The following is a 15,747-nucleotide window of genomic DNA, read 5'->3' on the forward strand; positions in this document are numbered from 1 at the left end:
CCGCTTTTCAAAGTCCAAAATTCCGGTATAACAAGAGTTCTAGATTTTAAAAACTTTACCCAATCTTGTGAGAAATAATATTTGTCACTAATCTCCCCCCATTCTGTGCTCTGTCCATATTATAAAACGCCTGAAAACATATGCAAATTTGCAAGTTATAGAACTCAGTAGAAATTCTGAGAAATGACATCCACTTCAGGCACCGGTAACCTGAACTGGGGATGTCTCCAATTGGTCTTTCTATTACTTTTCTCTGCAAATGCTGCTTTCTGTGCCACCATTGTCAAGTATCTACCAGGATTTGATGGTGAACTTCCCTTCACACTCGAAACCGGGTAATTATCTATTTATTTATTTCTTTTATTAAACGTGACAAGTAAATTTAAATATGATATGTGAAAATTAAATCTGTTAATATTTATTTAATAGTGAAGCAAAATTTTCAACTAAATGTAGTACCTTTTTCTATTTTAATTTTAGAACATTAATTTGGGATTTATTATATTAAATATTCTTTTTTTTTTCTCCCTTTCAATTCTAGGTATGTAACTGTGGGGTCATCAGAAATGTTCTACTATTTCATAGAATCAGAAGGGAACCCCAAAGAGGATCCTCTTTTGCTTTGGTACAGTGGGGGCCCTGGTTGCTCTGCATTCAATGGTTTAATTTATGAAATAGGTAATTTTTTTTTTAATTTTTAATTTAAATATTCACCATATACAAGCCAAAAAAAAAAAAAAATTGAAGTCTTTTCATTTCAGAGAAAAAGTTAAAATGCTTTTTTAGTAGTGGGAGAAAATCAAATTCCAATTTTTTTATGCATTTAACATCAAACTAACTTTATAAACATTAAAAAATTAAAAATTGAATTTTATTATACAAATTACAAAATAAATATTTTATTAATAAATTACAAACTTTTACAAAATAGTAAAATAATTTAAATAGGTAAATGACATTAAAAACCTTTGTAAAAATGTGTAGGTCCACTAGAGTTTAATATTTCAGACTATGAAGGAGGCTTGCCATCATTGTCCTATTACCCATATTCATGGACAAAGGTACATGTTAATGTTATGCTATGTTTTTTGTTTGTCAATAATTAAATTTGTTATCAAATATTAATTAATGTATTATTAAACAGACAGCAAGCATATTATTTGTTGATGCTCCAGTTGGCACTGGTTTTTCCTATGCAACAACTGAAGATGGTTGGGCTATGTCTGACACAGTAACAGGAGAACAAGTCTATGAGTTCCTCAAAAATGTGAGATTAAAATTTCTTTTTTATATCTTACAAATATCTTTAATGAAGATGATTTTCAAAACTGAATTAGCTAAAAAAATTAATAACTAAAACTATTTGTTAAGATGAGTTTAATTTAATTGAATCAGATAAATTTTAAAAATTCATCAAAGTAGAAATCGAGTAAGAACCATCAATTAATCAAAAGTCTTATATTCACTCGTAAATATATTTTATTGTGTTTATAGTAAAGTTATGTTCGGCAGCAACTTTTTGGATAGATTTTAGCATTTTAACCATTATTTTTTATAGTATGCAATAAATAGCGTTTGAATTAGTTTGTAGAGATTAAGGTAGAATTTTAAAAAACATTATTTTTTAATATTTAATGAAAAGTTACTCAAATGACACTAAAATAGTTAATTATGCCATTAAAATAGCTAATTTTGCCCGATTAGCCCTAAAGCATCAATTATTGTTTGATACTTTTGATTTTGTGTAATGGTTCAGTGGTTCATGGATCATCCACAATATCTCAAACTCCAATTATTTGTTGGGGCTGATTCTTATTCAGGCATATCAGCTACATTGGCAGTACAACATATTTTAGATGGTGAGTAAAGAACAGCCTAACCAGAATACCAGATGAATAAAATTACTGGTATAACAATTTTCAAAATATGTACTCAAAACTTCAATTTTGGGTTCTGAATTTCAGGAAATGGCTATGGACAAGAACCACATTTGAACCTGAAGGTGCATGATTATAGAATTTCAATGTCCCAAACGAAATATATAACTCCTGATAATTTGAGTTTAACTTATATATTTGAAATGATTTCAGGGTTACATTCTTGGATGCCCAAGAATAGATGGGCAAATTCAAGAAAATTCAAAGATAATATTTGCTCACAGGATGGCACTTATATCTGATGAACTTTACAAGGTGATTAACAATTTCCACTTGGCGATTTTAAGTTAATTACAAGTTAATTAAGAACAGTTTTTCTTTTTCTATTTCATTATGGTAAATATTCGTACAGGCAGCCAAAAATGCTTGTGATTCAGATTACTATGGAGTAACCTCATCAGATGCAGCATGCTATGAGTATCTCAAATTGATCAAGAAGGTGATTATTGGTTATTAATTTGATTTTTGAAAAAATAGGTTAATTAGTACTAATAAACTTCTAATTAAACTTGCAGTGCTATAAGGATATAAACAAGAATGATATTTTGGAGCCTAAATGCACTTATGCATCTCCTGATCCGGTTCAAGAATCGGCTCGAAGATCACTCAGGGGAAGTTCTGTAGATTTGATTATGTCTCCTGTTAGAAGTTCAGAAAAATGGTGTCATGTAAGTAACATTTTTTTTTTTCTTTTTGCCCTATTCTTTTAATTTCTTAAATTTTCTAAATTGAACTTATAATTTTTATCAATAATTTTGCAGAATTTCAATTATTCTTTATCCTATGTGTGGGCAAATGATGAAAGTGTGCAATCTGCTCTTAATGTCCGACGGGTATGTGACTCAAAGCGTACTTACATTAAGCAGTGCTCTTGGTCTTCTAGTCTAATTGATTGGAATTTAAAAAAAAAAAAAAAATTAAAGTTTACTTAAATAATTAAATTGAAAAAATAAAATCAAACTGTATTTTCACCCTGTTCGGCAACAGGTTTTTAAATAATTTTTGGCATTTTAACTATTAAAACAGTTAAAAACTATCAAAACAGCTCATTTTATCGAATGGGTATCGGTTAAAATTTTAATTTAAAAGTTTAATTTAATGAAACCAAACTGTATTTTTAATTTTTATTTTTCAAGTTTACTTAAATTCGTAGCATTTTTAATTTTTGTAATGTAAAATACTTATTTGTAATCAGAAAACAGTACGAGATTGGAAGAGATGTAACAAATCCTTGGATTATGACTATGATGTCACCAGTGTTATTTCTTACCATCGGAATTTTACTACAAAGGGATTACAAGCTCTTGTATACAAGTACGTCATGATTTTTCTTTTTCTATATATATATTCTTAAAGAAAAGAATATAATCAAATTTTTAATTCTTAATTACAAGACAGAACTAATTAAATTTGTTTAATCTTAATTAATAGTGGAGATCATGACTTCACAATACCAAATGTGGGGACCCAGCAATGGATTAAGGAACTAAACCTGACTATTGTTAATGATTGGAGACCCTGGCTTGTTGATGGTCAGGTTGCAGGGTAAGAACCCTTCCTAAAAAAAAAAAAAAAAAAGTTAGTTCTAATTCAAAATTCCAATTTTAATTTTCAATAATACATATAAATTTTTACGCAGGTACACAATTAAATACTCCGAAAATGGATATCGCTTGACGTATGCAACTGTGAAGGTAAGTATACAGATATTTTTTAATTGGACAATTTTTTTTAGAACTAAATTGATTAATTAATAATTAAATAGTAAGTTTAATAATTAATATTCAATTACATGTATAAAATTATAATTAAATGCAATTTATTTTTTAAAAGCTAATTGCAATGATTTATGACGTGCAGGGAGCAGGTCACTCTCCTCAAGAGTACAAGCGCAGGGAATGTTATGACATGTTTGATAGATTTATTCATTATTACCCTATCTAGACCAGGAAATTATAATATTTTTAATTTCAATTCGATTGATGGTATTGGTACCAACTTCATCTATTAAATTTTGTAATCTTGTCATACTGGCTTATGTAATTGAGATGCTGTTAAAAAGCTGTTTGAGAAAATTAAATAATTTTATAATCTTAATAAGGAAATAATATTATTAAGGGGCTGTTCGTCAATTTCAACGGTTCTAATAAATGTTAGCTGTTATAGTAATTGTTAGCTGTTTTATTAGGCATTAGTGAATAGATATTAATTGTTAGTGGTTAGTTATTTATATAGCGATTTAAAATAAAAGTGTTTGGTAAAAATAAGTGTTTGATTAACTGATTAATATAAAAAGAGAAAAAATGATAATGTTATATATATCAAGACAAAGACAAGTGATGGACATAAACCTTGATAAAAAATTTATAAAACGCTAAACGTTAATGAGGTTGAAACGACCCGAAAATTTAATTTCGTAGAATTTTCATTTAAAAAAATAAAATTTTTATTTCAACCAATAAGATTACACCAGCTAGTATTTTATTATTGCTAAACTAGACCCGTAAACCAATTCCGATTTTTTTTCGAAAACCAAGCTAATTGAGCCAAATCATAGAATTAGACCAAACCGGTTCGAATCGAACCGGAATGGTCTAGAAGCCCAAGATTTTTCTTTCTTTTCTTTTTCTTTTTCTTTTTTTTCTTTCTTTCCCCTTCTCCTTCCTTGCGCCAGTGACAGCGCGCGACCTCACTGCCTCTCCTCTCTGGTTTTCCGACCACCAGAACCAGCGCCTCCTCGCCGTCGACTCCTCGCCGCAGCAGCCCGCCTTCCTTCCCTTCTCCCCGTTTCTGCTTCTGGTGAGCGCAAAAATCACGGCGAGGCTGGGACTTCAGCCCGATCGAGATAGCGTCTTCGTCCTTCTCTCCGAGCAACTCCGGCGACTATCGCCGATAAGGTAAGCCGATTATCCTCCCTCCTCACTCTTTTGCAAATTAAATTGCATAAATTTCAAGATCTTTGTAGTTAGAATTTTCAGGTACTGTTTATATATATAAAAAAATAATAATAAAAAAAAAAAAAACAAATGATATTTGCTTCTAATATATAAAGTTAATTACGTTATTGACAATATAGTGCTAAGATAAAATCGTTGCTTTTCATTGCTTTTAAAAATAAATTCTTTTTTTTCAGTATATACCAACAATAAAAAGAACTTGATACTACAGAAAAAAATAAAAATAAAAAATAAAAAAAAGAATACTCGGGTAAGGCGTTCTTGAAATAGCAGTGCAAGAGACCCAAGATTTGAAGCCCGAAGTCCCTTTCCCGCTTTAATGTTTAAACTATTCTTATTACAAAATAGCAGTGCACACATATTCCAATTACACAATTTGTTAGAGGAATTGATAAGCCTTTAAAGATGGCAGCAGTTTAATGGTTATTTGCTTGAGTTTTCACTATGATAGGAAGGAAATCTTAAACTTTTATCATTCCAAATGAGCTGCAGACTGAAATTTTTAAAAGTATGTGTAGGCTAATGTGTTTGCTGCATATTCTATATAATAAATTAGAGCAATTTTAAAATGGCAGCAGCTATTTCTCATTATTTCTATAAACCATTGCTTGATATGGATTATAGGATGTTAAGAATCTAAGTTTTGATGGGAAATGAGTGAAATTTGTGCATATATGTATAAGTCTAAGTTAAGGAGAACCTATTGCATTTGGTGGGGAGTAGCTATTGAGGGTAATCGTTGCCATTTTTATATGAACTAACATAGGAATGGATATATTCTCAATATTTTTGTGATGGATACCATTGGTTAATGCTCAATAGCTTCAATCTTGTTAGGTAACGATTCGATGGTAAACATAATCTACTATAATCTAGAAATCGTATTTTCATGGCAAGATGAAGGAATTTTAGGAAGCCTTAGTTATACGTTCAAGTTGTGAGTCGGGTTGCCTAGTAGAAGTATTTATGAAATTGTAATTTAATTGAAGCATTGGTTCTTAGTGGCTAGTTTAGAATTTTAGTAAATGTTTAAAGACGTTGTTTATACCTTAAGCAAGGATGATGAAATAAAGGTTTAATAAGGAGTTTTATAATAGTTAGAAGCTAACTAACTTAATGGTATAACTTCTGTTTATATGTATATGTATGAAAGATTTCATTTATTTGTCAATTAGCTAAAGAAGCTGATTATAATTATGTGAAGCAAAGAATGTTCAATAATATTATTGGGATATGTTTGAAGGTTATTATAAGTTGTGAATTAATAGTTGAATGTTGACATTATTATTTGGATGGAGGAAGGGAAATTTAACTGTTTGATCGCCCGACGGATGGGCTGTGTGCATTGATTGATTAATATATAATATCATTGTGATATTTAAACAGGTAGATAGTCCTATTTTTAGGGGAGATGCTGCCGAAATTTTGATAGAAATTAGACTAAATTTTAATTAACAACATAATTAATAAGTTTATTTAGATTAGTTCTATAATTTGGTACATAATAAATATAGTGCTCTGGTTGTTTATAATCTTTATTATTCATTTAACTATTTACATATTCATTTATTTATTTTATTATTGTTGTTAATTGCTAATACTATTTATTTATTTGCATTGATTTTGGATGTTTAATTGTGCATTGCATTACGATGTCTAATTGAATAATATGTCTGAATTTGAATGCAATGTTTGATTTATTGTGTTGTGATATTGCTGTACTTTGTTTGTGTGGAATTGGGATGAAGTGGGTCACTATGGGTTTGTGAGACTGTTTCTGTTATACGGATCCTGATTCTGATTTCTGTTATATGGATCCTGATTCTGTTTCTGTTAGCCGGGTAAATGGGAGATCGGCGCCCCCGTGTGCACCTACTGTTACCGTTACTGTTAACCACAGGTTGGCTTCTTTATTGGGCGCACCGGATAATCTAGATTTGATCGCAGCCCGCAGGGTGGCCTCCTGTTGTGAGCGCCTGATGATCTAGATTTGATGGAGACGACCGGGTTGCCTCCTGTTGGTATGGAAAAGAAAAGAGAGAATGGAAAGAAAAATGAGAGGGCTGGTCAAGTGAGGATTAGACCGGTCGGCCAGTATGGGGGATCGGCTCCCTGGTGCACATGTGAGAGGATGAGCCATGCGGGAGGACGGCTCATCGGGGGTTCGGTGACTCCACTGACTAATTTCCACGTGATGTGATTATATGAAGATGTTAATAATTGTGAGTGCTGGTGATATGCCATTTGTGTGACTGGCTGTGTGAGCATATACCTAGTCGGATGACTAGGTTGATATATTTATACAATTGTGTGAATGCATGTGTTGTGCAATAATTATTATTCATTAATAAACTCACATCTCTTTTGTTCAAATCTTTCAGGAAGTAGCATTTTCTAAATCCCAGCTATAACTCTGCTCTTCACCGTTAAAAAGAAATTCGCTAATTTTAGTATTGATCAATTAAATAGATAAATGTCCGAAGACTTATATGTATACATCCGTCAGTAAACTCCGCAGTTATAGAACTTGTATACTTTTAAGTTGTGTATTATTATAGATGGAATAATTCTGTGAGCTTGTATTATAACTATAGTGTATTGTAAGCAGGGAAATTTGTAAATGTTTAAAATTTTATTGAGATAGCAAATTTGTAGTGTTTCAGGCTTGCTACGGGCCTCGGGGGCCTTAAGCTTACCTGGGCCCTAGTGCCGGTCCGGCCCATGGAAATGGGTCGTGACAGAGGTAAACATTTTATGAAAATACTGCCTCAAACTCTATGTTAGGATAGATGTGACATTACCTAACACAGTAATGAATCAAAATAATATTTTAACTCAATCAAAATACTAAACAATACTCTAAACGCTCTTGTCGAACATAACTTAAATTTTATTATTTAACCAATGAAATAGAAATTTTTTTCTTTTTAGAAATGAAATTCCTTTCTTTAATGTTATGTTATCCAAGAAAGCTTTATGCTTGTTGTTTTGAGTCTATCCAATGAAATTACATCTCAAATTACCCTTCATAAAAGGGGGACAAAACCTTGATATAAAAAAAGTAACTTTTTGCCAAAGATGTAGTTCTTTCTAGAAGATAATTTATCTGAAATATATTTTTCTGAGTTTTTGTTATTTGATGTACTTAGAAAAATTAGTTGAGGAAACATTTTTTTGAGTAAAAAGAATTGAATCATTTTTTTAAAAAATGACTTTTTTGTTAAAAGGAGTAGTATTTTCTATACATAAAAAGCTTTTATATATATATATATATATATATATATATATATATATATATATATATATATATATATATATATATAGGTATTAATTCATTGATCACAGAGTCACCGTGTCAATTACTGCTAATCAACAGGGACCCACCACTAATCACTGTAATCACTGTTTAATATTGTCAACATCATCAGTTGGTAGCAACTACTACAATTAACCCCCTTTAATATTTTTCATATTAAATAATAAATTTTTAAATGTAAATTTATATAATTTTTAAATATTGTTATGGTGAATCAAGTTAAAATTTTAATAATTTTTTTTATCTAATTCTCGATTTTGCAACCAATTATTAGAATTTTTTGGTTTCACTGCAAAAAATTTCCAAAAGTTAATTATGTTCGAAAATAATCGGCTCTATCTTAATTGATTTTGCATCTCAGATATTGGGGTTGTGCATAATTGATTTGGTCAAATTAAATGGTTTAATTTGGTTCGATTATATATTTTAGTATTTAATTTCTTTTTAATTCATGTATTTTATCTTCTTTTAACTTCTAATAATAATCACTCTCAAAAAAAAAAAAAAAAAACTTTTAATAATAATTCTTTTTTCTTTTTTATGTACGCTGTACTTTTAATGCAATTTCAATTTCGTCCAACCCTTCTTTCTTTTAAGTCTATATCTTTAAATCAATATCACCTGTTTCTAATATTTATAAATTCAAATATTATAAGACTTTTAATTTTGAGATAAAGATAGGACTATTTTTATTTCATTGGAAAATAATTTTAGAATTTTCATTTCCAACCTTTTAAGAATATTCTTCTTTGTAATTTTCAATAAAATTTAAATTTATAAATTTGTAGAGAATATTTGAATCATTATAGTCGAAATTCTTATAAAGTAAGCTCTATTTTCAATTAGAATTTTACATGGACTAATCTAAATTGAAAGTTCAAAATCTCTATAGATCAAATTGTATTTCAATTAGCACCCAATTTCAATCTCAGTGAAAATAGTTGTTGTGCCAAACTTCGATCTATCTTGTATTTAAGCCGACACTATCTTTAATATGAGGTAAAGAATATAATAGGGAATTGAATAAAATGAAATATAAAATAAAATTTTTATTTTTATATTTTGTATGCACGCAGAATAGAAATTCAAATTTCATTCAAGTGTTTCGTTGATATAATAATGGAAGAAATGAAATGAAAAATTAATAAAAAGATCAAAACAATAATAATAATAAAATTATTGAGATAGATGGAAAAAAGAGCATAAGGGCATATAAGATATTTTATAAAAATTAAAAAGTTAAACTATGTGATTGGGATTCAAAGGAAAGGCTAAGAATCCTTATTACTTGAATTATTACAAAACTTGTTACCTATTCCACATCATTAATGGCTACTGAACAAGGAAAACAGGAATAGAACATTAGTTGTTGCAGTTTTACTACCGGTGGTTCCATATTTTGAGATCTCCATCAAATACAGAGATTAGCAATAATAAGATATGACAGTAAAGTACAAATGGGAAATATAATATGCATTGGAATTTTGACATCTTGGCCTCTTTCCGGAGTATAATATTTCCTGATGGGGATCTTACCATAATGCCGCCAGACATCTTTGTCTGCTTCTGAATTTTGACAACTTTGAATTTTTGAATGGGAATTTAGTTGTAACTCACCTTCAAACGACTCAGACTACACTAATTTTTCATTTATGGTCAATTTTGAGATATTCAAATTTATTAGAATGGTAGCATTTTTGCGCGTGCTAAATCCATTTAAGTATTCAAATTGGAATCCGTTTAAAATTTTATTATTTATGTATATTTCTTTCAAACTTATTTACAGTGTGCTTTAATGTTATTATTTGATAGTAAAACTTAATTCATATATAATATTATGTAATTGCAATATATTAACATAAAATAATAAAAAATTCTCAGACATGAATCATGTATATATTATATAATTCAATAAAAAAATGAATATTTAGGAATTGAATATCAGTAATCATTAAAATAAATTAAATTTCGTTTATAAATTAAAATATGTCAACCAAAAAAACACATTTGAAAATTGATAAAGCATGTGTATTGATCAATAATCACATGAAAAAAAGATACCAGCTTCCTTTCATACATTTTACTTTGTTTAATTACTAGAATGTTTGTTGGGTTTCATTTCTAGAATTTGAAAGTAAGGTAGCCTTATAACAGCTTGATGTACCTGAATTTCATTGCTCAATTGGTAGAATGACCTATGCAATCCAATTCATAAAACCTGCTTCTTCTAATTAATACTATCTCAAAAAAGAATTGGAACCAAGCAAAGAAAAGCCTATGGCTTTCCAACTTCAGGCATTGGAGAGAATGTGCAAGATTATACTTCTTCTGCTTGTTTTGTCTTACTTTGCTGCTTCTCAGACGATTATCGAGACTCTTCCTGGCTTTCCTGGAAAGCTTCCCTTTAAAATGGAAACTGGGTAAATATATATATATATTTGGAATTTGGTTATGGAAATGAATATGTTTATATAATATATGAATGATATTTGGTATTTTTGGCATATTGTAGATATATTAGTGTAGGAGAAATGCAGGATGTGGAACTATTCTATTACTTCTTTGAGTCAGAAAGAGACCCCATTTATGATCCTCTTGTGCTTTGGCTTACTGGAGGTCCTGGCTGTTCTGGTTTCTCTGCAATAGCTTTTGAAAATGGTACGTTCAATAGCAAATTTCTCTGAGGACAATACATACATTTTTTGAGAAGTAAGTATTTGAAGTTAATATAATTGAATGAAGTAAATAAATATAAATGTGTGTATCAAATGGCCCACTTTTGTTCTGGATTTGTTTTAAAGCATCTTAATAACAGGTCCATTAGCTATTGCTCGTGATACGTACAGCGGGGGCTTACCATCTCTTAAGTTGAACCCTTATTCTTGGACCAAGGTACACTTTTTAACATTAAAAAATATCAAATAAAACTGAATTTATCTAATTATTTTTTAGATAATAAAATTAATTCTATTGTTATTTTATTAATATTTGCTGTAATGGTAATAAAATTCAGGTTGCCAGCATCATATTCATAGATGCACCAGTTGGAGCTGGATTTTCTTATGCAACAACTGCAGAGGGTCGTAATACCTCAGATACATTATCAGCATTCCAGACCTATAATTTCCTCAGAAGGGTTAGTTTAAATATTTACTATTACTGAACTAGTCGAATCGATAACTGAAAAAACTAATTTTTATTTTATTGAAATAATTAAATTTTACTGATTCGATTATATGAAAAATAATAATTTAGGTAACTATTCATTGTTTCCTTTCCAATTTTTATGTTTGCATTGTGGCACAGTGGCTAGTGAGTCACCCCAAGTTTCTTGGAAGCCAAGTTTATATTGGTGGAGATTCATATTCAGGCATAGTTGTTCCACTCGTAGTGCAAAATATACTGGAGGGTAAGTGTCTCATAATACAAAAGATTATAGTACTAATCTTGCATTAATATTCGTTTTTAATAATTTTTTCTGTTAAAAAATTATTACAGAACCAAGAAACTATTTGTGATTTTGAGGTTGAAATCTACTTTTTTTACAAAAATATAATTTAAGATGTTTGAAAAAATAATATGATACTATTGTTTAATTATTTTAGAGATTTTGCGATAACAACATATCAAATTAATATTAATGAAAAATTTAATTATTTACAATTAAATTTCCAACCAATTATATACTTATAGTGTGTTATATTAATGCATTGCAGGAATTGAAAGTGGGCTGAAGCCAAGTATTGATCTCCAAGTATATAATCTATTTAATAATATAATTTTAATTTAATTATTTAATTAGGAATCTTATAATATATGCACTCTGTTTTGGAGCAGGGATACTTGCTAGGCAATCCAGTAACAGACTATTACATTGATGATAATTCAAGAATACCATTTATCCACAGAGTTTCACTTATATCAGATGAATATTATGAGGTTATTCCAATTATTTTTATTTTTTATTCACATAATTTTATTATCTTCCATTGCTTCCCATTTCTCTTCTCATTTTGTATCCTTGTTCTGCTTTTTGTAGAACGCCAAATTGTATTGCAACGGTGACTACCTGAATGTAGACTCAAACAACACATTATGTGTCACAGCTCTTCAGAACATCAAACAGGTTAGAGAAGTTGGTAAAAATTTGAAAATTTTTGTCCGGATTGGCTCGGGCTAGGGCAGCCCAACCCGAACCGATGACTACCCGACTTATTACCTCAAATCAGCTTCATTGTGAGCAAAGTCTGAATCCAACTCAGATTGGCTCGAAAAATTATCGAAATTTAATTTTTCTATCGGAACACCTGAACTCGTGAATAGGTCGGTTGAAAGATGGATTACTAAGCCTCTAGTCCAATTATAAAAGTTCGATGCGATTGGATTCATTTTAATGATATATTGTATCTTGAAATTCTGTTAAGAAGAGTTAAAATGCTATATTTCATTTTGCAGTGCATATTACAAATAAAACTTACACAAATTTTAGAACCTCAATGTGCGTTTTCATCCAAGAAAACAACTGAGCTAGATTGGGATATTAAATCTCAAGAAGCTAGGGTTATTGATTCTCTTCAAGCTAATAAACTTCCGGAGCTGCGCTGCCGGGTAAACTTTCTCTCTCTTCTATAATTTTTTGAGCTAAATTATTAATTTTTTTAATTTCTCATCCTTTTAACATTAATGAATTTTTCCACTATGTTAGGAATTTGGTTATGCACTCTCGTACAAATATATGAATAATGAAACAGTTCAAACCGCTCTCGGCGTTCGTGAGGTATTATTTTTATCATCATTAAAATTATTTTTTTTAAACAATTATTTAAATTTATATTTAAACTATTGAGATCTATTTTTGGTTACTAATAGAGTAAATTAAATAATTTTTAATTTTTGATTCCATTAGGGAACAGTAGAAACTTGGAGTAGGTGCTTCAAATCATTCCCAACCTACACAGAAAATGTTCAGAGTAGTGTTTATATTCATAAAAATCTTTCCAAAACAGGTCTAAGAGCTCTGGTATACAGGTAAATGAGCTTATTTTTATTTTTATTGCCCTCTTATAAAGAGATATAAAAGCTTTCTTGAAGGAAAATTTCTGGTGCAGTGGAGACCATGACATATCTATTCCATATGTGGGTACACTAGAATGGATTAAGTCTCTTGAAATACCTGTTTTTGATGAGTGGAGGCCTTGGTATGTTGATGGTCAAATTGCAGGGTAAGATCTAATTAATTATTTCTGATTTATATGTTTATATATTATAACTTCAATTTCTGTTCTTTGTTCCAATTTACACATAAATGCCTACTCGTTATTCTTTTCCAGATACCAAACCAAGTTTATGAATGAGCACTTCCGGTTGACATATGCGACAATAAAGGTTAGTAAAAATATCAATAAAACTCCGTAATAGATTGTATCTCCAAGTAAATTTTACTTGTAATTTTAGTAGGGTATGTTCAGCAAAATGAGCTATTTTGGTAGCTGTTAAGTATTTGAATAGTTTTTTGTAAAACGCTAAAAAGTAAATTTACATGATTAACTTTTTATAAAATTCTACCTTAACCTCATAGTTCAAATGCTATATTACCGAACACTATAAAAAAAATATTATTTAACATTTGATTCGTAAAATAAGCTACCTAACAAGTTGTCTTTGAACGCACCCATATTTTCAAAATCTGTTAACATTACCAGGATTTAACTGAATACTGATCTTGATCTAAGTATGTAGACACGTGCAAAGAAATAATAATAATAATAATAATATGAATGTAATTAAATATAACTAATTAGGCAAAATAAAGATTATACAATAATGTTTTGTCAATGCTTCATTAGTGCATATTAAAGAAGGGTGGTGTTATGTGCAGGGAGGTGGTCACACAGCTCCAGAATACAAGCCCACAGAATGTCTAGCCTTGGTTGATAGATGGTTTGCTCGTTACCCTGTCTAATAGAATGCTGCTTCAAGGAATCCACTAGATGGCTTCTAATTTATTTGCAGAATTGTATTATTTCAGTGTATTAATTTAATTTTGTCAACTCCAATAATGGAAGGCACTCACAAATTCAAAAGGAAAAATGTTCAAATTGATTTTCCATATATCATCAACTGTTGATAACACAAACTTTAGTTACTAATCTCGTTTGGTCTTCAAAATTTGAAAAACAAGCTCAAAGAAATTTTTTTTTTTCCAAAACCATGTTAGATATATTCGATATACAAGAAAGGTCAACAGGAATTACAACATATAGAGCTTTTAGCTAATCTGTGTATTATCCAAGACATTAATAATCTGGTTGTGCAGCTTCCTCGCCCATCTTTCCATTTTGTCAGAAGACAATAAAAGCTCAAGGAAAAATTGATTTACAATCTGATACAGTTCAAAATAAGAGGATAGAAAGAATGCCACAGCTGAAGATCTAAAGATATTGAAGAAGAATGTTGATGACTGTTGCCTAAAATCATTAAATGGCGTCATTCTTCCTTTGAGATAATGGTAATGGCTTCTTTGTTCCTCTTCAAAATTGACAAAACCAATCTGTGAATAATCTCTCTCTATTTTCGGGTGCAGTCGGTAATAAGTTATTGTATTAAAATTTAATCAAATGGATTGTAATTAAAAGATTAATATCTAACGGCACAGAATTATTTTTATACCAACACAGAATATTATCATTTTCCACTGTAGTTTTACCCTTTATTCTAAATATCCCTCAAATCTAAGCGTAAAACAACATGCATATGTATATATATATATATATATATATATATATATATATATATAAAGTATATTAGATCAACTGGAAAAGCCACCTTATAATTAAGGCCGGCAATACCTCTCTTGCTTTTGAAAATAAATAATTTTCTTTGACAAATCCAAAGATCGAACCAAAAATTAACAAAGAAATTAACTACATTTTTTAACTATTTGTTCCTAAATTTTTGTGTTGAATAATTTATTCTCCTTAATTTTAAATCCTGAAAATATAAAAAATATCCAATAATTAATAGTTCATAATAATAGTCTCTTTCAAAAGCATATGGAAAATGTGGCACCAGAAGGCAGAAGGGAAACTGAGAAAGAACAAAAAGATTTTAAGGATCCCAGTTCCCACCCACCTTTAATTTTAGGTTTGACTAACTCACTCACTCCGGCATCTACCTAGCTCTTTTTCAGTGACTGTTAGATGCCATAAATTTCCAAGTTCCAACTACCGTTCATGCAAGAGGAAGACAATAAAATACAGTAGATGAACATAATCATTTTTCAGGTTAAGGAGTGAATTCGCAAAAAGTTTATAAATACACATTTATTAATCTACTGACAATCAGTAACCGGAAACAACCATAATTTTTTTTTTTCATTTTTCTCATATTTTATAAATATTCTAAAAATTTTAATATTTTTAATATTACAACCAAAGACAGAAATGAATTGTTTGAAAAATATATTCTAAAGGAAATATTTCTTTAAAAATAAACGGAATTTAATTTATAAAGTAAATTTTAGAAATTTTTCGAGCTG

The 15,747-nt window shown here is 29.5% G+C and overlaps 2 protein-coding genes across 2 annotated transcripts; both read left to right on the plus strand.

Annotated features, from left to right (window-relative positions):
- The first annotated feature begins 88 nt into the window (after window positions 1–88).
- On the plus strand, window positions 89–4,069 carry LOC105650810 (serine carboxypeptidase-like 18). The gene is made up of 14 exons (XM_012237768.4): window positions 89–335; window positions 542–678; window positions 985–1,061; window positions 1,145–1,267; window positions 1,757–1,859; window positions 1,965–2,002; window positions 2,091–2,192; window positions 2,290–2,376; window positions 2,453–2,605; window positions 2,699–2,770; window positions 3,133–3,251; window positions 3,369–3,482; window positions 3,577–3,631; window positions 3,798–4,069. The coding sequence occupies exons 1-14, from the start codon at window positions 184–186 to the stop codon at window positions 3,879–3,881; spliced, it is 1,416 nt and encodes a 471-aa protein (XP_012093158.1). The 5' UTR covers window positions 89–183; the 3' UTR covers window positions 3,882–4,069.
- A 6,324-nt stretch (window positions 4,070–10,393) lies between these two features.
- Window positions 10,394–14,321, plus strand: LOC105650809 (serine carboxypeptidase-like 2). The gene is made up of 14 exons (XM_012237767.4): window positions 10,394–10,630; window positions 10,723–10,868; window positions 11,026–11,102; window positions 11,224–11,346; window positions 11,517–11,619; window positions 11,927–11,964; window positions 12,048–12,149; window positions 12,250–12,336; window positions 12,666–12,818; window positions 12,916–12,987; window positions 13,117–13,238; window positions 13,319–13,432; window positions 13,541–13,595; window positions 14,089–14,321. The coding sequence occupies exons 1-14, from the start codon at window positions 10,488–10,490 to the stop codon at window positions 14,170–14,172; spliced, it is 1,419 nt and encodes a 472-aa protein (XP_012093157.1). The 5' UTR covers window positions 10,394–10,487; the 3' UTR covers window positions 14,173–14,321.
- The last annotated feature ends 1,426 nt before the right edge of the window (window positions 14,322–15,747 follow it).

This window comes from Jatropha curcas, chromosome 6 (genome assembly GCF_041381405.1).
Source record: "Jatropha curcas cultivar XTBG-Jc1 chromosome 6, XTBG_Jcur_1.0, whole genome shotgun sequence".
Classification (NCBI taxonomy): Eukaryota; Viridiplantae; Streptophyta; class Magnoliopsida; order Malpighiales; family Euphorbiaceae; genus Jatropha; species Jatropha curcas.